General features: G+C 37.2%; 1 protein-coding gene across 1 annotated transcript in view; it reads right to left on the reverse strand.

Moving 5' to 3' along the window:
- LOC308671114 (bifunctional heparan sulfate N-deacetylase/N-sulfotransferase 4) overlaps window positions 1-23,328 on the reverse strand; it is a gene marked incomplete at both ends in the record, with an annotated part of 115,898 nt that overhangs the window by 28,718 nt on the left and 63,852 nt on the right. Inside the window, 2 exons of the mRNA XM_081333133.1 lie at window positions 14,479-14,607; window positions 17,167-17,352. Of these exons, the coding sequence (XP_081189259.1) occupies window positions 14,479-14,607; window positions 17,167-17,352 (315 nt within the window). The remainder of the gene's footprint in view (window positions 1-14,478; window positions 14,608-17,166; window positions 17,353-23,328) is intronic.

The following is a 23,328-nucleotide window of genomic DNA, read 5'->3' on the forward strand; positions in this document are numbered from 1 at the left end:
GGGGTTGAGCTCTCCGGGGCCGCCTGAGCTGAGAGCTTGGGCGGCTGAAGGATGAGCCCCCCCGAAGCCTGGGTTGCTCCGAGCTGCGCAGCGCCTCTGCTCTGGGATTCTTGGAGCAGAGCCAGGCGTTAGCAACCACCCCTGCCAAAAGGAAATACTTTTGATTATCAAGATGCAGGCAGAGCGGTACAGGAGGTCAAGGTGAAGTGGACTCTTTATTTTTACTCTCTAGCTCAATGGATTTTATAGCTTTAAAGTGAAAGTGCGTAATAAGTGAAAGTGGGGGAAGATGGCGGCTAAAACTTCTAAAGCTCTTCGGAATGCAGGGTCTTCCCCGGTGCAAGAGACCTCACTGCAAGCTTTGCTTCCTCCTGCATCTCCCCCGGTATTGACGCTTAAGGATTTACAAGACGCTCTTGGAAAGCATGCACAACTGATGTCTGATATGATGGATGAAAAGTTGAAAAAGCTGGAGGAGAAATTGGAGGAGAAAATGGAGAAATTGGAGAAGAAGATGGAAGAGAAGCTGAGAGCAATGAGGGTGGACATCTTGTCTAAGGTTGAATCCGTAGCTGAATGTGTGCTACAGCTGGATATAAAAGTGGAGGATCTCAGTCAAAAGAACTCTATATTAGAAGCAAAGGTATTAGAAAATGAAAATATAAGGGATAAAATGGACGAAGAATTGAGCCTTGTTCAGTATAATCAGATGCAGTATGCTATTAGAATTAGGGGTTTAAAGGAGAATGGTAAAGAAGATTTAAAGCAGCTGATTTCTGAGGCTCTGGAAGGGGTACTGGGCCAGTCAGCATCTGAAATTGAGGGAAATATGGACAAAGTTTTTCATGTAAATTCATGGATTGCAAGACAGAGGAAGTTACCCAGAGATGTGGTGGTCTATTTTACAAAGAGAGTAATTAGAGATGAAGTCATTCAAGCTGCTTATGATACTAATTTGGTAGTGGCTGAGCAAGAAGTTTTGGTTTTAAAAGAGATCCCTCCGAAGATCCTAAGGAGAAGGAAAGATTTTGCATTTCTAGTACAGGAACTTAAGAAACGTGATATTAAGTTCAGATGGGAGATTCCAGTTGGGTTGGTGGTGACGCACGAAGGTAAAAGACATCGTTTGGTTACTGTGGCTCAGGTACGTGATTTTTATAGTAATGTGTTAAAAGCAACCCCCCTATCATTTTTGGAAGCTGCAAAAGGATACGGTGTGGGAAAGTTTCAAGATGTTGCAGATAGACAGACAGAGGACAATGGTGTTGGAGGGGATCAAGCCACAGTCTCATCGGTTGCTGCAGGAGGCCAGAAGATGACGCGTGCCACCCTAAGAAGAGCAAGACGAGAGCAAGAGCAAGACCAGCAGAAAGTTATGGAATCTTCAAAGTGTGCTTACAGTGAAGATGTAGGAGGAGAGCGGTCTAAAGAAGTTTTGGGGGTCATGACAGAGGTGCTCCAAAAGTTTTGGGGCGTTAAGATTGCTGATTAAATTTTTAGATTAGAATGTCAATGGAGTAAAATTATTATAGAGGAGAAAGAAAGTTGTTTTTTTCTTTTTTTAATATTTTACACAATTTAAGATTGATGTTATTTGCTTGCTAGAAAAGTATATTAGGGTTATGGACTTAAAGTATGTGTTGAACTAAGAGTGGGTATGTAAGCTCCTAATTAACAACAAGTTGTCTTAGAGATTGCCTAAATTTTTTTTTATATATACTCTTTTTATTTGAACTTTTATTTGAACTCAAGGATGATTTGGAACTGCGAGACATTTGGCGTGATACATGCAAGAACTATTTTTGATTATAGTTTAGTTTGGTTGGAGATTATTAAGATTAACAGAGATAAGCGCTTTTGGTGCGTAACTGAGAATTTGTTTGGAAATTAGAGAAAGGTGGGAGAATGCAAATAGCAGGTGAAAGTTTTTTTTTCTTTTCCTTTTTTTTTGAAATTAATATGAATAAGGACTGGGATTAAGAAAATTTATTTTGAGTAAAGATCTTTTTCTGTTTTCCTCTTTTTCTTTTCTACTTTATTTGTAATATTAATATTGTTTGTACTCATTTTATATGAGCTAGAGAGAGATAGAATTTATAGTTTATTGTTGATAACATAGGGGTGTTTATGTTTGTTTTTTGATTTTATGCCCTGTATTTAGCTCTGGGAAGTCGGGGGGGGGGAGGAGGGAGTGGGGGAGAGGGATAGGGGTGGGGGAGGGGGGGATTAAAGTCAAAATGTATTGTAAAACTTTTTAAATAAAAAAAAAGAATGATAGGCTTTTACAATTTAAAAATGAATTAGAAGTGATGTAGACATTCCACGTGCATTGTGTCTCTACTATTAACTGATGCCATTCATGTAAATATTACAATAGGTTTCCCTTTGAAAAAAATGACCTCATAAGAACCTGTTACATTGATGTGTGTCATATCATTGCAGAATCATATGATTATATTACTTTGCCAAGTTGCTTCGTAAGCTCAAAGTCTTACTTGAGGGATAATTCCATGAATCATGTGTTTCACTTGCCTGCTTTTGTTCCTTTCCACGCATCCAACCAGATACTGCGAAAAATAACTGTAAACACCCATACAAATATAAACAGAAGAAATACCTGCTAGTCATAGTCTCACAGAAGGCTTTGCCAAAATTTGGCAATTTCGGGGATCCTACATGCTCCTGCTTTGCTTATACCTACTATTGTCACCCCGGAACAAACTAGGAAAAATTTGCCTGACTGGGATTGTGACTTTCCAACAAGGGTATCATATAATTACATGGTACTGCCTGAGTCCCGATGACTATGGACATTTAGCTAGCCTATCAATGGAGGAAACAAAATGGAAGCAAATGACTGCATTCCAGATCCCTCACAATTATGAATATTTATGCAGTAGGACACAATAAAAAAATAAAGTAAATAAATGCTAAAATAATGCTAAGCAGAGTTTATTCCAGGCCTCTGACTTGTTTTATGGGTGCACAAAATTCCTGTTAAAAGTAAAAAAGAGGATATATCTTTAAAATCAAAATACCTATAGATCAGTCTTTGTTAAAAGAACAAAAATTATTTCCAATTAAGTATACAGTAGTAAGATGACCTGTTAAGTATGTGGATTCAGTATAATCCAGAATAAAAATACATTTTAGTGTGATATAAGCAGATTTTATCCCTTTCTAATATTATTAAAGGGACACGGTGGCTCAGTGGGTTAGGACGCTGAGCTTATCGATCAGAAGGTCGGCAGTTTGGCGGATCGAATCCCAAGTGCCGCGTAGCAGAGTGAGTGCCTGTTACTCATCCCAGCTTCTGCCAACCTAGCAGTTCGAAAGCATGTAAAAATGCAAGTAGAAAAATAGGGACCACTACGGTGGGAAGGTAACAGTGTTCCGTGCGCCTTTGGCGTCTAGTCATGCCGGCCACATGACCACGGAGACGTCCTCGGACAAGCACTGGCTCTTCGGCTTTGAAACAGAGATGAGCACCGGCCCCTAGAGTTGGAAACGACTAGCACGCATGTGCGGGGGAACCTTTACCTTTACCTTTATACAGTAGTAAGATGACCTGTTAAGTATGTGGATTCAGTATAATCCAGAATAAAAATACATTTTAGTGTGATATAAACAGATTTTATCCCTTTCTAATGTTATTAGAAAGCTCCTGCAATTGGAATGCCTATAATAGGAATATTTTCTCCCATAATTAGGGGATTGCAAGGCTATCTAAACTCAAGCTGTTGCAGGAGTATGAAACCAAGCCCCACTTCCATCTCTCCTATCTCATATTGATAACCTGGCACCAGGATCACTGGACATCTTGGGTTAAGTTAATGCCAGTGTGTCTGCCTGAAGATATAATAGTCTATCATGGACAAAAAGATAGATCTGGCATATAATGCTAAAAGATAGATGAATAACAATGGGGAGGGGCCCATTGGAGAGTCAGATGTTGTATCAGCCTACATCATGAAAGGGTTCTGCAGATATCTTTTAAGTCCTCCTTTTTACCCGTGCAAATGTAGAGGCCTTCTATGGAAAGCAGGCTGCTTGCAGTTCTACTTTCTGCAATCTTAACTATCCGCTGGAGTCTGAACCTGTCCAATTTGGTTGCTGTACCAAACCAGACAGTTGTAGAAGTGCAAATTACAGACTCAATGATTGCTCTGTAAAACTGTATCAAACAGTTCCTGGGGCAGTCTGAACTTCCCGAATTGACACAGGAGGAACATTCTTTGTTGTGCCTTTTTAATGATGGTTCTAATGTTGAGCATCCATTTCAAGTCCTGGGAGAGTATTGAACCCCGAAACTTGAAGGAGTCTATTGCTGATACCATGCTGTCGAATATAGTGAAGTAAAATAGATGGACTCCTAAAATCCACTCTCATCTGCACAGTTTTAAGTATGTTCATCTCCATATTTTACAGATGCACCACAGGCCCAGTTGTTCAATCTCCCATCTACAGTATATGCAGCATTAGCATTAGCATTAGATCCTCCTATGCTATGTAGCATACCGGGCAGCAAGGGATCACCGGTATTTTTGGTTTGGGGCAAGTACGTCAGTGTCTTCCCATGTGATGTTAAAGCCTTTAAGTAGTTTATTAACGTTCTGCTCCATGTATTTCAAGGGCATCCTCTTGGTCATTTGTGTTCTGTACCAGCCTGCTACCGGCCCTGCAGAAAAGGCAACCCCTTTACAAACGGCAAGAGGCTGGAATTACGCCTGCCAAATTTATTACTACAAAAACAAACAAGACACGAACCAAGAAACAGGAGCTTTGAAACACTATCCGAGCGGTTCCCTTCAGCAAACCAGCCCTCCCCACACATTCCCCTTATATAGAGTTCAGGGCGTGGCTTCTCTCTGCCTCCTTCCGAGAAGCCCCATTGCCTTCCTCTGTTTACTCCTAATTGACTGCCTCCTGCGTCGGGCATCCTTGAACAGGGCCAGCTGTGGGTCATCTTCATCCACACTGTCAGGCTCACACAGCTGGGTCTCCGTGGTGACCAAGTGGGAGGGGCCTGGCTGAGGGCTATCATGAGCAAGATCTTCAACCCCCTCAGCAAGGTCTTCAACACACCCCTCCTCCTCTGAGTCATCCGACCCAACTGCCGAACCCACAGGCTGACCCTGAATCACAACAATTTGGCATCAGGGGAGATCCATATCATTGCCATCTTGGGAATTTGATTATTCCCCATACACATCTCCATTGATTTATTAAGAATCTTTGAGAAGATGGGGGTCAGTTCTTCAGCTCAGGCTTTCAAGCAAGAAGGAGTCACTCGATCTGGGCCTGGTGGTTTTCTGATTTTTTTTGTCTATTAAATAGACCTTACAAATCTTTTTCTAAGATGACCAAAGGTGGGAGTCCAGAGTGATAGTGATAGTTGTAGAAAAATTGGTGTATCTGAGGTGGGGTAGGTAGCAGTAGATGACAGTTATCTTTTCTTAAATGCACAATAGAACACATTCAGGTCATCTACCAGCTGATGATTCTCTTCAAAAAGGGAACAGGGCGGGTCTGCTGTAGTCCATGACGTCCTTTAGGGTTTTTTTTTTTCTTCAGGTTGCAAATTGGATCCTATTTTATGGTGATTCTGCTCCTTTGTGAGTGGATGGTTCTTTTTTTGTGTGTATGGGAAAAAGCAGTCAAACCATCAGGCATCTCAATATGAGGTGCTGCAGGTCCATGAAGCTGCTATGGAAAGTCATTCATCTGATGATACCCAGTACTACATCTGTTATCCCAGATAAATTGGTAGATGAAGTGGTTTTTTTTAAAAAAAATAAACCAGTTGGTATGAAGAAAGAGGCTAACTCTTAACCTTAGCAAGTAACAATGCTGTTGATTCAGAAGATGACTGAATCCAGGTTGATATCAGTGCTATTTCTTTTTTTTTTTTATTGAAAAGTTTTAACATACAATTTTTCCTTTAAAAATCCCCCTCCCCCTCCCTTCTCCCTCCCCCCCTACCTCTCCCCCCTCCCCCCTCCCCCCGACTTCCCAGAGCTAAATACAAGGTATATATAAACAACCATATACTAACAATCATAAACTCTAAAATCCATCACTCTCTAGCTTATATAGGATAAAACAAACCTTAGTAATATTAAATATATATAGAAAACAAAAATAGAAAAAGAAGAAAAGAAAGAAGACTTATTCAAATGCTACATGAAACTTCTTAACCCTATACTTGTTCTGGATAAACTCAATCCATTTTCTCCATTCCATAATATAGCGTTCTTGCGAGTGATCTTTCAAATAGGCCGAAATCTTCGCCATCTCAGCCAGGTCGGAAACCTTTAAAGTCCACTCTTCTATGGTCGGCAGTTCCTCTTTCTTCCAATACTGGCCTATCAAAAGTCTCGCTGCCGTAATTAAATTCAACATCAACTTAGTGTCCACAACTGTAGCATCTGTAGTTATTCCCAACAAAAAAAGTTGCGGACAAAACTTTATCCTCTGTTTAAAAATCTTCTGCATATTCCACCAGACTTTTATCCAAAAAGCCTTAACCTTTTTACAAGTCCACCATATGTGAAAATATGTTGCATCTTCATCATACAATCCTTAACAAGTTCTGTTTCTGAGTCGATCTCTATCAACGCAAGATATATCCGTTTAATATGTGCTGGTCCCTGATTTCTGATTTGCTTTATCAAATTTTCATCAATCATTGTAAATCCATTTTTCTGGTCTTCTTTCCACCTGGCCCGTAACTGAGTATATTGAAACCAATTTTGAACAACCTTCTCTTCTCGCAAGAGGCTATATGATTTAAAACACCAAACATTTCTTTCCAAGCTTAGGATCTCCTTGTACGTAGTCACATCATGTTTGAAGCCAGCATGTATATTTTCTATTGCGTGTTTTGGAATTGCCCACAATGGTATCTTGCAATCTAACTTATGTCTATACTTCTTCCAAACTCTCAACAATGCCTGTCTTAAAATATGCACTCTAAACACATTGTCTACCTTCTTGTCATACAACAGATATGCATGCCAGCCAAACAACAAATCGTGGCCCTCAAGATTTAATAATCTCTCTTGTGTCAAATTAATCCAATCACTTATTCCTACTAATGCAGCAGCTTCATAATATAGTTTAAAATTAGGCATTTTGAGACCACCTCTCTCACGAGTATCCTGCATAATCTTAAGTTTAACTCGTGGCCTTTTCCCTGCCCAAACAAATTTATTGATACCTCGCTGCCATTCCTCCAAATTAGAATCTTTCTTAAGAATCGGTATCATTTGAAATAAAAATAAAAATTTAGGCAGGACATTCATTTTCACTGCTGCGATCCGTCCCAACAAAGACAATTGCAATTTTCCCCAACTCTCCAATTCTTTTTGAATTTTCCCCCATAATTTTTCATAATTATTTTTATATAACTTTGTATTAGAGGGCGACAAAAGCACCCCCAAATATTTAACCCTTTTAACAATCTCGAATCCAGTTAATCCTTCTAAGAGAGCCTTTTGCGAAACTGTCATATTTTTGGCCAAAATTTTAGTTTTCTGTATATTAACTTTAAATCCAGAAACCTTCCCATATTGTGTTATTATCTCCATCAGGTCCACAACAGAGTTCTCTGGCTGGGTCACTGTAACAACCAGATCATCTGCAAATGCTCTCAATCTATAATCCTGATCTCTAATTTGTATCCCCTTAATTTTTCCCGAATTCCGTATTTTAACCAATAATATCTCTAATGTTAACACAAATAACAAGGGCGATAACGGACACCCTTGCCTTGTGCCCTTCTCAATATTACATACTTCTGTCAGACTATTATTAACTATAATTCGGGCAGTTTGTTTTTGATATAATGCCCTAATCAGTTGTAGAAAATTTTCCCCAAAATCCATTTTATCTAAAACTTTCATCAAAAATTGCCAATTCAATTGATCAGATATCAGTGCTAGTTCTTGATAGGGTTGGACTCCCTCCAGAAAGAGCAATTTGGGTTTCTCCTGGATTCTGTGCTTCTCATGGAACACTAGGGGAAAATTGTGCCAGGAGGACTTTTGCCCTGCTTGGGCTGGTGGCTCAATTTTAGATGTCCCTGGAATAACAAATAACAAATGCCAGCAAAGTGCTGGCATATAGACTGCTGTAATTTCTCAGCATTACATTAATGCCCTTGAATATTTGCAAACTGTAACTGTAATGTATTGGGCTTGCTTGTTAACACCACGTGGCAACGGCCGGTAGGCTGCTGGAGCAGGGAGCTAGCTAATGGCTCCCAGCATCTCAGACAACCTGTCTCCAGCGCTGCCATTGGTTGCCCCTAGGCGGCAATAGGTTGCTTCAAACCTATTGGCTGCCACCTGAGGGCCAGGGTATAACTTGCTGCATCTGCAGCCCTGTTCTCTAGTTCAGATCCTGCAAGCAATAAACCATGATCTTTGCTGAACTCACCTCGTCTTCATTCCTGCGCAACGAACCCAGTACACAACAGTAACTACTATAAAATGTGTCTGCCTGTAACCTTTCAGGCCTCCCAGAATGGCCGGAATCCGAAAAGTGAATTTTTAAAATGTGTTAGAAGCTTTAAAGTGTTCTAAAGGCAAAACAGGTGGTTCAAATTTGCAGATATTAAACCATTAATTTAACTCCCTAAAAAAACCCAAGTCTGCCTCCTGCACAACTTCTCTGCTTCTTCCTATAGTCGGGATCCAGTTCCTAAGAAATGGACAAAGTCTATAGTAGCTCTCTAGCCAATAAAAGTTGCTTTGCCCCTTATTAAAAAATATATACTTTCTCACCAGCAATGAGATGTCAATCAGTCAAAGGGTCAGCGGGCTTGCCCTGTCCTCAGAAGTATCAACAGAATCTAACAATTTTTTTTTTAAAATCCCACTTATATCCCGCCCTTCTCCGAAGACTCAGGGCGGCTTACAATCTAAAGCACAAATCAAATGTGCTTAGCAGTAGCCTTCATTCTATGTATATGCCTGCTTATTAGGGCTTTCACACACCCCCAAGCGGCATTATTACAAAGTCAGCTTAATTGCCCCCAACAATCTGGGTCCTCATTTTACCTACCTGGGAAGGATGGAAGGCTGAGTCAACCTTGAGCCTGTCCAAAATGCTGACATGAACATCATGACACCATTTATAACAACTACCATTTATTTTTTTATATTTTATATATTCAGGCATTTAAAGAAGTGGAGCATGGTTATTATAGCAGAAGGCTCATTTCGTTATTCCTCCCTAAGCCTCTGTCTGCCCTATATTAATTAGGCTTACAAATAATGGGGTTAAATGTTTTTATGGCAAAAATATTGTCTCTGCAGAAAAGTTTGTTATCATAAATACTGCAGTTGAATGATATCCTATGAGCAGATGAGACTGACATACCAGACACAGAATCTGATTTACTAGCCAATGTTAAATTAAAGTTTGGTAGACAGTGTACTAAAATATCACAGTGCAAAAGGCAATTTATGTTTGTTAAATAAACCAAAAGGAAAATAGAAAGCAAACAAATATCCCTTCCCCCCCCCCCCCAACACACAAGCAGGGCCAACACAAAAAACAGAAGATGTTAAAGTGACAAGACTTTATCTTTCTAGACTCGAAAATTCACAGAATGTGACTGCAGGCAGGATTGATAAATCTATAAAATATATTAAAATGCAGAAACATCAAAGTGATAATAAAGGTACACATTGTGAAAGGTATAATTTTCCCAGTTATAACAAATAGATGTGAAGCCTGGGTCAACAACAATGCTGAGTAAAGAAAAAAAATATTCAGTTGAATTTTGCTTTCATTTATGATACTTGAGACAATAGTTGATAATACTTTGGACCAACAGAAAAACAACAAATAATTTAGTATTAGATGAAGTAAAACCATCCTGCTCACTGGAAACACTAATAATGAAGCTTAAAAATGAACAGGTAATATGAGGTCAAGGGTTATTGGAGAAGACCCTGATACAGACCCAGTGCCTGGAACTGTGCAGGTCTGCATTGGAAGGAACAGACTGAGGCTCAATCCCTACAACACTGAGTGACTGCGTTCATTCCCCCTCCCCCCACATCCTCAGTATTCCATTGTTGACTCTCAATGGGTTGCACCTCATAATTGCATTACTGCAAAGTGTGATCTGCAGTTTGTAAAATTGGTTCTGAATGCGGTGGTGTGGGGAGAGATGGGGGCGTGGTATTATATGCGTGTCACTCCACTGCTTTGTAAGCTGCATTGCTTACCAGTTGGTTTCTGGGTGCTGTTCAAAGTGCTGGTTATCCTCTTTAAAAAAATATTTGAAGCTTAGGACTTGCCTGTCTGAGGAACGACCTATCTCTAGTTGTGTCTGCTTAACTGGTATGGTTGAGCACAGTAGGCATATTCTGCAGCCTATCATTGAAAGAGTATCATGTCATAGGAAGGGCAGGAACTGAAAACTCTTTCAATTCCTCTGGAATGAAAGCTTCCAGAGATTTGGGAGGTTCTCACCTTAGGTCAGGGGTGTCAAACTCAATTTCATTGAGGGCTGCATCAGCATTGCAGTTGCCCTCAGGGGGCTGGGTGGATATGGCCAGGGTGGGCGTGGCCTACTGGGTAGGCATGGCCAGCTCTACATCGTTCACATCAAGGGTGCCTATGAGGGCCTGGGCAGGAGTGGGACAGATCTGAGGGTCTCTGGCAGAAGTAGGGTCTCTGGGCCAGGGCCAAGGCAGTGAGGACCGTTCCCTCACTGTTTCCAGGATGGCTTCGCGGGCCACATGAAACCACTTCGCGGGCCGCATTTGTCCCCCGGGCCTTGTGTTTGACATGTCTGCCTTAGGTCCTCCAGGAAAATGTTCTCCCAGGCCTTGGGGGCAGGGCAAGATTGTGGAGCCCCCTTTTGTTTTTTTGCCTGTTTCTTTTGCTTTGCTTAGTTTGAATTCTTCTGGTCAGTTTTATTATATATATATATATATATATATATATATATATATATATATATATATATATATATATATATATATATATATATATATATATATATATATATATATATATATATATATATATATATATATATATATATATATATATATATATATATATATATATATATATATATATATATATATATATATATATATATATATATATATATATATAAATTTTATATATAAATATGTTCTTAGGTGAAAGTTCCCAGAGTCATTTGGGATTCATATTGTTTATAAATTAAAGAAAGAAAGAACACAATTCCTGATCCAGATTAATTATCCACTGCTTAGAAAATTTTGGAAGTACAGATCTTTTTTTTAGATCAGATTTGGCACCTCTTTTGCTGATATTTATTTCAGATTACCTGAAGATTATGTAACTGAGAAGAGCACTTGCCCTTAGATTGCTACTTCTCTGGAATCCACTTCGATTCCTGTTTAATAACTATTGTAGCTATTGTGGTGTAACCAAAATATAGAAATGTTAACACCTTAATTATTAATGCCCCAATACATGGACATTTTAATTTCACTTTCCCTGTTTGTCCAATTTTAAAGGATGATATGAAAAATGTCTGTCTAAATATGTCCACTTACTTGAAAAATGTTCATGGCTCAAAATGGCTGTCATAACAAACTAAAGAAAAACCTAGAGAAATACCAAAATGAAGTATTGATAGGATATAGATGAATTAAAATTTACGGAGACTGGTCTGGTCATGATATATTGAACTGAGCAGAGGATGAGGCAAGCATCATATTGCTGTCCAATTCACCATATTTATCCTAGAAGGAAAACAATGAGTATTCTGCTTGACTTTAAAAGACACAACACTTCTGAGATTCAGGTAAAAACTTGTGTCTGTTCCTCTTTATGTGAACTTGTGAAGCAATACTGCAGGGCCCAAAGGGCAGCTTAAAAACACAGACATATAGGTGAAGCTAAGTAAGCTTTGGCTTTGATGGGACACGGCTGATTTCATCTCCTGAGAGGAAAGGCAGAATATAAATAAATTTGCCACTTAAGAACATACTGCTTGAAACTTATGTTTAGATATGCATGGAATTCACTGCTTGAAATGGTTATCAGTCAATATTTTCAGTAGGTTGTGACACCAAATAAGAAGAATATTGAGTTTCAGAGTGCAAAACATCATAAATTTTAGCAAGTGGTCGTTCAGGGAAATTGTAAGAAGCTTAAGCAGAAGTGGAAATATGTAGGAGAGGATTAAATTGAAGCAAAGGCAGGAATAGGACATTTTCTAATCGCACTGTAGCGGCAGTGATAAGCAAGTTTGGAGACAGAATTTTTTTTAATAATAAAGGCATCATTAAAGTTCTCTTTAGCCTGAAATGTAGGTCATATTATACATTTAATAATGCTTTAGTGTTCCAAATATTTAAATCTTCTCCAAACTCTTTGAAGTCAAGTTATATTTCACCCCTGAGATACAGAGGTAATTATTTTATTACATAACTGCTTAAAAATAAATTTCACAACCCATATTTAGGAAGCTTACAAAATCATGACCCACTTGTTTCTTAGAGCTATAATTTTATCTTTCTGGTAAGATGTTACTTGTCTAGAAAGCTAGAAATTGGGCTATCTTCTAATAAAAAACCTGCCATTACTAGACACAGCATGGACACAGAAATCCTGACAGAAATAAAACATTAAATGAAAAGTTAAAAAGACAAATTAAGAAAATATTTATTGACATTTATTCATGGTCTAAATATGTAAGAATGCAGCAGTAAGACTAAACATGGACAATGACACTGCAAAGTACAGAATACTTGAATGGGCTAATGAGCTGCCATGATGCAATTGTTCAGGCTAACTCTGTCCACAGTCTGGAGTTCGATCCTGACCAGCTGAAGATTGACTCAGCCTTCCATCCTTCTGAGATCAGTAAAACGAGGACCCAGATTGTTGGGGCAATATGCTAACATTTGTAAACTGCTCAGAGAGTGCTATAAAGCACTGTGGAGCAGTATATAAGTCTAAGTGCTATTTCTATTATTAATCCATGAAAAACCCCTGTCTTTTTGTCTAACATCTGGGAGTTTTAGATGTGACAGTGCATGATTGCTCATGACTGTGTGATAGATTACAATGAATGATAATTATTATACAATTGACACTAGACATATCTATCTTTATTCAGAATATTCTAAAAAATCATCCTGCATTATTAACAAAAACAATATGAAATTCAGTCTTAAATTGCATGACATGTTTCTAAGAATAAATAAATGAGATACGTAACTTCAAATATATGTCTGTATTTTGGGAAACATTAAAAGGTTAACAGAGAATTGACAAGAACAGTTAGTGTTATTTGTGTAAGCAGGAGATTTCAAATTTTTTACGACCATGACTCTAAAAAAATGAGAGGTTAGGCTTGGGCAAGAAATAAATATATCATCTCTATCATTAAAATTAATAAAACATGATGGAAACTTAGAATTTTATGTATTAAAATAACACTATTTTACTGGAAACTGGAAAACAGCTTACTTTTGTAGAATACCTGAAATATGGTTTTCTTGTAAGTCTGTCTCTTTCACTCTGCACATATTCTGAATTAATATTTTTTTACTTATAGTGGTAACTGCAACTGTTAAAAATCCAATTTTCCTATTCATTTGGCCAGGATGACCAAAACATAAATGAAACAATCCATGCTAATGAAGGAAGCAAGAATGGTTTTCATGGACTGAATGATTTAGAGCAGTATAATGAATAGTATTTATATAAATTTAGTTTAGCTATATTTCTTTTTAAAAATCACATTTATTAATTGCAATCACTCCAAACAAAAATAGTAGGACACACCATTATCTATAATCAATAATGATGGCTTAGGTTAGAGACCCTTAGTGTATAGGACAAAGTCATCTGTATTTTTCAACTTAATTCTAGTAGCTAAGTTAGTTCTCTCTTTTGCAATTGACTGATGGTGATGTTGTCCATGCCGATAGTGTTCAAGTGGTGCACCAGTTGTTTTGAGGTTGTTACTATTGGTACTACCTTTGCTTTCTTTTGTCTTATTATTGTTATTTGCTGCTTTTTAAAAAATCAATAAAATAAATTCATGTCAGCTTGAAATATTTGTGGTATAAGAGAGAGGAAAACAATGAGCTGCAAATCAAAAAATTCTTGCTTGAATGTCCTACCGTTAGGTTGCATTACATAAGAAATGCTTATTCTCTGTCTACAGCTTGAAGATTAATATATTTCGCAGGATAGTTTCACAAAGGTATTTTTTGGAAAGCCTCCAATATTATGTAATGTAAATATTATATTTCAATCTTCATTATCATTTAATCTTTTCTTTTAAAAATACTTGATATTAATGGCAGACAAAAATTTATTTGGAAAGAAATAATTTCTGCTTTCTAAATACACTCATGCATTATGTTACTATAGTACAGTATATATTACTATCATAATACAGCAAGTATTATTATTATTACTCTTCAAACACAAAAAAATACCTACAGGATTAAGAAGGATGGTAAGAAACAGTTCACCTCCTTGGATACTTTTGTCTAGTTCTTGAGGGCCACCAGGATACTCTTTGTAAAAAATTGTATGGGTGAAAAGTCCACATGTCTGTCGAGGGAGTACCTAAAATAAACCAACAACAACAAGCAAGCTTTTGGTATGGATAACTACTCATACATGCATGCACTGGTGTATGATGCATTGGTATGTGATTCCCTCAGCTGTAAGATGCTGATAGCTAAAACTACAGTTTTCAATCTGTGACCGAAATTTTTCCTGCCTTCGGATACAGCAGCTTGAAAGTCAGTTGATGTCCATGTCATAACATATGGTAATAATCAGGTAATCAGGCCCTCCTCCCCATTGAATAGGTCATCTTGAAACTTATTTAAGACCATCACATGCTGATTTGAATAATTCTTGCTTTAAACATAAATACAGTAATATATGATTTATAGAATCTGAATAATAATTTAGCTTATCTGGGTAGCTTTTTTAAAAAAATCTTTATTTAAATAAACAATTGACAAAGTTTAACCGGGTTCAAGAATGTCTTAATGTTAATTATCTTAAATATAAGTATTTGTAAAACTACAGCTGAGAAATGTATCTTAACATAGGTCTCCTTTTTGTCTTTCACAGAGGGAAAACATGCTTTAAACATGATGCCTACATGACACATGCAGTGCTAAGGAACACAAAATGATTATAAATGTGAGAATCTAAAACAAATGCTGTTGGACAGATGACAGATCCATCTAGTCCAGAATTTCGATTATCACAGTAGCTTTCCATTGGGAAGCTCATAAGGATACCGACATGTTTTATTCCAAGCAATGCCACCTTAGCCTAGCGGCTCCTTAATAATTCTAAGCAACAGTCTTTCTTCTTCCCACTGAGGTCCCATACAGGTGGTTTTCATCAAAAAGTGAATTCAAAGTTTGTAAAGAGTGCTGTTTTTATTCCTCGATCTTGTCATTACTTGCATTTTTATACAGAATGGGTAACAGGGAGAGAAGGGGATGAGATGTAAAGATTTATAGTGGACCCACCAAAAAAGTACAGAACTTGGAAAAAGCAAATGAGGTCAGCTCCGGATACTGACCCTGTGAAGAGTTGTTTTGACTAACAACCATACTTCCTCAATACATTTATTCAAATTTATCTTTTTAGACAAATCCCTGTTTATCATAATCTTTGCCCATATTCATATAGCAGCAGAATATTACTATAGTATGTGTGAGCCCAAAATAAGTGCTAGCTTATAATACTAAAGATTGAATTCTCTAAAAGTTCTCTAAGCAATCATCTTCTCAAAATATATGGAGTTATTTTTTTAAAAAAAATAGATACCCGATTGGCCTTTGTAACCAACCATAATTATGAAAATATGTGTTATTATTTAGGTGAAAAAACAATCTTCATGTTTGCAGAAAGACTTGAAACTGTCTTCATTCAAAATATTTAGTCACAAGAAATATTTCTGGAAGTATTATAGTAGTGTAGCTTTGTTTGGGCACACTCAAACTTTTCTTGAAATAATGTCGTAATCATGAGAGCAACTTTTTTACTGATAGAATAGTGATGGATTTTAATAATTGTTTCTGAGTCTCATCTGCCTAAAATTCCCTTGACATTTCATTTGGAGATAATGTTCATCTGTTCTTGTGTTCCAATCTGTTCCTTTTCACTACATGGTTATTATAGCTGCCAGCTAGCTAGTCTTTTTGATCTAACTGATGGACCAAGTTAATCCTATGAGGATATGATCTCAACCCAACTGCTCTGACCTTTTGCCATGACATTCAGGAGATCATATAAACAGCTGCCCTGTCTTTACCTTGGCTTGGAAATAATACTTCTTTTTTTGAATACCTACTGGGCAGAAGATATGTGCATGCTTTCTAAGTTGGTTGAAAAAAATAAAACCTGTTGTAATAATCTATACAGAGTTGCAGCTGTAGGTTGTTTGTAGACTCATATTATTCATTTGTGTAAAGTTCTAATTGTATTTTAGATAGGATGCAAGATGAATTACTAAATTTGCCAATACTTGGTATCTATAAAATGATTAACATGAAGAAAAGTGTGCTCCTATGACTTAAACAAATATGCCGGCAGGATAAATAGCCTTCAAGCTTTCACTAAATTCTTGTAAGAAAATTTAAGCCCAGTTGTAATAGCCAATAGAGACTGTTCAATTTTTAAAAAAAATGCAAGCAGTGTGGGCCAAGTTATCTGCAGGACCACCTTTCCTAACATTTATTTGTTCTAGCCCCCTCCCTTAAATATTGCTATCTTATGATAGATAGGAAACATGCCTTTCCCATGGTGATGCGTGCCCTGTGGAACACTTTGCCTCTTGAAATTCAGTAGGTCCTCAACCTCCTAGCCTTTCGCAAACCACTAAAGACCTGGCTTTTCCCCTAAGTGCTATGATAGGATAAGGTGACTGCATATCAAAAGCTTGACTTGGCACCAAGTTTTTGTTTTTAATATTTATAGTTTTTAATAGTTTTAACTTGGCTTTTATGTTGTTTTAATTTCTGATTGATCCACCCAGAGTTTTTTTTTATGAGATGGGCAGCTATATAAATGTTATAAACAAACAAACAAATAAATAAATCTGCTTTAGTTATTTTTGCACAGGAGCAATTATGAAATAATGGAAATGCAATGTACCATGATGCCATTGTGGATGAAGCCCCGTCTGTACCGTGCAGGTTTCAGATGAGGGTATTCTTCAGTGCTGGTCACTTTAATACCCCAGACCCTCTTCCAAGCTTCGTAAAGCTGAACATGAACTGGATAGACACCAGAATGATGTGGAGCCACAGCATAGCCAATGTCAGTTGGAATACCATGTTCCTGAGAGCGGGCAAAAGAGAGGAAGGCACATGTACATTAAAAAAGTACCAGAATTACAATATCATAATCATAATAGTAAAGTTGGAAGGGACCTTGGAGGTCATCTAGTCCAACCCCCTGCTCAAGCAGGAAACCCTATACCATTTCAGACAAATGGCTGTCCAGTCTCTTCTTAAAAACTTCCAGTGTTGGAGCATTCACAGCTTCTGGAGGCAGGTTGTTCTGCTGATTAATTGTTCTGTCAGGAAGTTTCTCCTCAGTTCTGGGTTGCTTCTCTCCTTGATGAGTTTCCATCCGTTGCTTCTTGTCCTGCCTTCAGGTGCTTTGAAGAATAGCTTGACTCCCTCTTCTTTGTGGCAGCCCCCTGAGATACTGGAACACTGCTATCATGTTCCCCCCTCGTCCTTCTCTTCATTAAACTAGACACACCCAATTCCAGCAGCCGTTCCTTTTTTGCAGATGTTTTTGAATATGATCAGATATAAAAAAAAATAATTGCAGTAATTAAAACCCTTAAACAAGCATGCAGTATGTGGGAAAAGAAACTGATTTTCTAGATACATCTTTGGAGAGAACTTTATACAAATCACGATGGGTCACAAAAAAAGATGATATGTAGTGCAACGTAATATGTCTACAGTGGAAAACTGCTAAATGAGTCTGGAAATTAATAACCCCCAGGAAATGGTACTGAGAAGCATCTTGCTTCTGATACTGGATGTAATTAATACCATCGTGACTAGCATCTCCCCCTCTTTAGTAATAAAAAGTAGATAAAAAATGGTAGCTTTCCTAAGAGAGACAGATAATATCCAGATCCAGGTTTTACATTACATTAAATGAATCTGGATCCCGTTTTGTTTTGTTTCCAGTTTTCCCTCATCACAGCTAGTTTTTGGTATTAAACAATTATTACTTTATTAGCAACTGTCACTATCAGCAGTGGTCACATTTTATGATGAAAAGAATTAGTCGTCATTCGATAGTCATTTGATAAGAATGGCTGGCTAGAGTTCTCCTCCATTTAAAATGTGATGGAACATGAATATAACAAAAGACAGAAGAAAGATATCAAGCAATAAAGGTGCTAATTATAAGAACCTTTGGAAAGACAATTAGATGCAGGATACTTTGATGATACATAGGAAATTCTCAAGAAGAACACTGCCTATTGTTGTCAGAATAAGCAAAACATCCCCGTTTATATGTTAGATTGATAAATCAGCACGATAAAGTGAAATAAGGTAGGCAAAAGGTAACATGTATTTGAACTTTTTTTAATATTCTCTTTATGCTTGCTTGAAATGACATTCAATATATAACAAACCAGACTATTTTAAAAAATGGGAAGGTTTGATGGTCTATATTGAAAATGTAAAATAAACAGAGAATGGTTGATATTGGACACTCAAATTTCCCAAAGCAATATCAGAGTTAGGCATTAATAATGTTCATCTCTTATGCTGTACTGTCATAAGCCTAAATTACTAAAAACTGAAATATTCCAAAATAAAGATGTTATACTGCTGGGTTTAGACAGTGATATAAATATGCCTGGTTTTTGTTCAATATTAGCAACATGGGATTAATTTTTTTTTGGGGGGGGTTATTTCAGTATCCCTTGGACTTCAGTTCTTTGGTATGGATGTTTAAATTAGTAACTTTAAATGTGAAACACCTTCAGAATGATTGGAATGTGTTTTGAATGTGAAACTACTTTGAGCTTGAAACGGTTGGAATATCACCCTGTAGGATGAAGGGGATTGATAAATGTGTATAAAATGCACATTTGGCTTTTATATAAAATCATCCAATTCAAAAAGAACAGTAGCTTTTGGTTTTAAGAATGTAAACCAAAGTGTGTATACAAAAGTATGGAGCATGGAGAACAAACAAAAAGAATTATAAATCTTAAAGTGAACATGATTTACTGGACATTACTGAAGTCTGTTGGGATAAAGCACATTAATGGAATGAAAGAATGAATAAGAATAACTTATTCAAAACAAATCTGCCAGTCAAAAGGGGAGAATGAATGTACTTGTGAAAGAAGTATAGAAATCCAGGATTTGGGTAAAATTGATAGGAAGGAGAAACAACAACAATATTCTACAGCAGGGGTGTCAAACTCAATTTCATTGAGGGCCGCATCAGCATTGCGGTTGCCACTTCGCGGACCGGATCTGGCCCCCGGGCCTTGTGTTTGACATGTCTGTTCTACAGGGTCATGCTATGGAAAATAAACAGAATAACAGAATAAAAGAGCTGGAAGGGACCTTGGAAGTCTTCTTGTCCAACCCCCTGCTCAAGAAGAAAACCCTATACCATTTCAGACAAATGGTTGTCTAACCTCTTCTTAAAAACCTCCAGTGCTGGAGCACCCACAACTTTTGGAAGGAAGTTGTTGCAATGATTAATTGTTCTGTTAGGGAATTCCTCCACAGTTCTAGGTTGGTTCTCTCCTTGATTAGTTTCCATCTATTGCTTCTTGTCCTGCCTTCGGGTGGTCCGGAGAATAGGTTGACCCCCTTAGATATTGGAACACTGCAATTATGTTCCCCCTAGACTAAAGGTAAAGGTAAAGGTTTCCCCGCACATGCATGCTAGTCGTTTCCAACTCTAGGGGCCGGTGCTCATCTCCGTTTCAAAGCCGAAGAGCCAGCGCTTGTCCGAGGATGTCTCCGTGGTCATGTGACCGGCATGACTAGATGCCAAAGCAACACAAAATGCTGTTACCTTCCCACCGTAGTGGTCCCTATTTTTCTACTTGCATTTTTACGTGCTTTTGAACTGCTAGGTTGGCAGAAGCTGAGACGAATAACAGGCGCTCACTCTTTTACACGGCACTTGGGATTCGACCTGCCAAACTGCCGACCTTCTGATCGACAAGCTCAGCGTCCTAACCCACTGAGCCACCACGTCCCTTAGACTAGACATATCCAATTCCTGCAACTGTTCTTCATATGTTTTATCCTTCAGTCCATTAAGGGGCCAGTCATATAATCTGGATAATGCTTTTCTGGAACAGATTAGAGAACTTTGAAGAATGAAACATAGTAATAATGGGACATTTCTAATATCTAAACAACTATTAGAAAATCAGTTCAAAAAGATTTCAAGGACTTGGTCCTGTTGAAGGTTTATTTACAAAGAAGACTGAAGAAAAGTCATGGGGAGCAGCATTCCTAAATCATATCCTAACCATTTAGAAAAAGTTAATTGAAGTGGAAAAGTCAGTAGGAAGCTTGGGAAGTAGTGACTCTGCAGAAATGGAATTTTTGTACAGGGACAACCAAAAATTAGAAAACAAATTTAAAATAGTACTAAGCGTTGCACAGAAATGTTTAAGTCAAAAGTAGTATGGGAGGTACACTAAAAATAGTAAATGTACAATTGTACATTATTCCAGTGAATGTACAACTCATTTCAACTGAGCCAAGAAATATATTAGTGAAATAGAAGATAGTGAAATCGCCAAGGAAGTGGAGCAGCTACAAACAGAATAGGTGAGAACGACTAAAGTTAAAAGAGATATAGTCTTGCAAAAGAAGGTAAAGGAAAAAGTTAATTGAAGTGGAAAAGTCAGTAGGAAGCTTGGGAAGTAGTGACTCTGCAGAAATGGAATTTTTGTACAGGGACAACCAAAAATTAGAAAACAAATTTAAAATAGTACTAAGCGTTGCACAGAAATGTTTAAGTCAAAAGTAGTATGGGAGGTACACTAAAAATAGTAAATGTACAATTGTACATTATTCCAGTGAATGTACAACTCATTTCAACTGAGCCAAGAAATATATTAGTGAAATAGAAGATAGTGAAATCGCCAAGGAAGTGGAGCAGCTACAAACAGAATAGGTGAGAACGACTAAAGTTAAAAGAGATATAGTCTTGCAAAAGAAGGTAAAGGAAATAAAAATAACTTTTTCACTAGGTTAGTAATAAGTAGAATGAAAAGGAAGCAACAAGCCCACTGTTTGGAAAAAAATAGAACAGAGGAGGTAATGGGAAAAAGGAAAAATGCTTCAAATGCTTTCATTTACTTGTGATCTTGTCCCAAAAGGGCAACTGTGATTGAATGGATCTTAACCAATCAAGTGACATAAGGAGACTGTTACACTCCAAAGTAAGTAAAGTGATAGTCAGGAAATACTTGGCTACTATAAGCAAATCTCTAGCCCAGATAAATTACATTCAAGGGTCTTCAAATATGTTGAGGATATAAACTTTTTGAGAATATTGTAAAATCATTGCAGATGGGTATAGAGCACCGTTTTTCAAACTTGGCAACTTTAAATGTGTGAACTTCAATTTCCAGAATTCCCCAGCCAGCATGTTGTACTCCTCAGATGTTAAAGTTGCCAAGTTTGAAAAACACTGAGTAGAGTATATAGGATCAAAGAGCCTTTTAATTGCAAATATTATTCCTATCTTCAAAAATGGGGGGGGGGGGATGGGTAATGGTCATCCACTTGCCTCTGATCCTCAGCAAACTCCAAACTAGACTATTAAACAATTATTTTGTGATCTTTTTAAAAATAAAAAAAATGTTGATTAGCAGAAGAGCTAAGTTGGTTAAATGAAGACCTCGTTAGGTTAAACCAACTTAATCTTTTTCTTGATATAGTAACCAGTTTAGTTAACCATGGGATGTGGTGGACATTTTAGCTCCAGCAAAATATTTGATAAAGTCTCCCATGAAATCTTAATAATAATAATAAAAAACTGGCAAAAGGTTGGTTATCTATGTTATAGTTAAATGAATTCAATCAGAGATGACTGAATAAGCATACTCAGTGGTATCTTGATATTCATAGGCTGAATAAGAGCCAAATTGTGGGATGTAGTTTCCAAAAAGCAACAGCGATTCTATGCCACTGTAAAGGAATATGGAGATGAACTTGATGTAGGAATGAGGATGAACAATTAAAGAAAAAAAAGCAAGACTGATGCCAGCTCTTCAAAAAACAGAATAGTATTTCATTACTATAGGGTATAATAATAGAATCCTGACAGCCTGTATTAGGTCTTCATTTTACAAGGACTGAATTCTCTTTTTTCCTTTCATTCTTTTCCCAAGGTTATCTCCACATTTACTGGTTTACAGAGAGAAATAAAGCACTGAGATCAAAATAAATAGCCATTCCTTTGTATTCCATATTGGTCCAACTATGTCCAAGATGATAAGAGCCTTGGGATAAAAAAAAACCCCAGAGAATTCCTAGAACTAAGGAGAAACTTCCTGACAGTTAGAACAACTAACCAGTGGAACAACCTGCCTCCAGAAGTGTTGAATGCTCCAACACTGGAAGTTTTTAAGAAGAGACTGGACAGCCATTTGTCTGAAATGGTATAGGGTTTCCTGCCTTAGCAGGGGGTTGGACTAGATGACCTCCAAGGTCCCTTCCAACTTCTTCTTCTTCTTCTTCTTCTTCTTCTTCTTCTTCTTCTTCTTCTTCTTCTTCTTCTTCTTCTTCTTCTTCTTCTTCTTCTTCTTCTTCTTCTTCTTCTTCTTCTTCTTATTATTATTATTATTATTATTATTATTATTATTATTATTATTATTATTATTATTATTATTATTATTATTATTATTAAAAGGTTTATATTTGGTTTTGTCTAGAGTAGACAATCTGGTAGAGGACAGGAAGGCCTGGAGGAATATTGTCCATAGGGTCGCGATGGGTCGGACACGACTTCGCAGCTAACAACAACAAAAGAGTAGACAATCAAGTTCTTTTTTTCTTTCTATCTATCTATCTATCTATCTATCTATCTATCTATCTATCTATCTATCATCTCCTATCTATCATCTGTCTATCATCTCACATATATTAATTTAAAATATGTAAGCTGCCCAGAATTTTTTGGGAGCCAGGTGGCCTTAAAATCTAACCAGACAATCAAACAATATATTGAAAGCCATAATAAACTGTTGCTAAATTGTGGAACCAGATTAGTTGGAGGACATGTCTTCCC

Source organism: Vipera berus (assembly GCF_964194415.1).
Source record: "Vipera berus genome assembly, chromosome: 7".
Lineage (NCBI taxonomy): Eukaryota > Metazoa > Chordata > Lepidosauria > Squamata > Viperidae > Vipera > Vipera berus.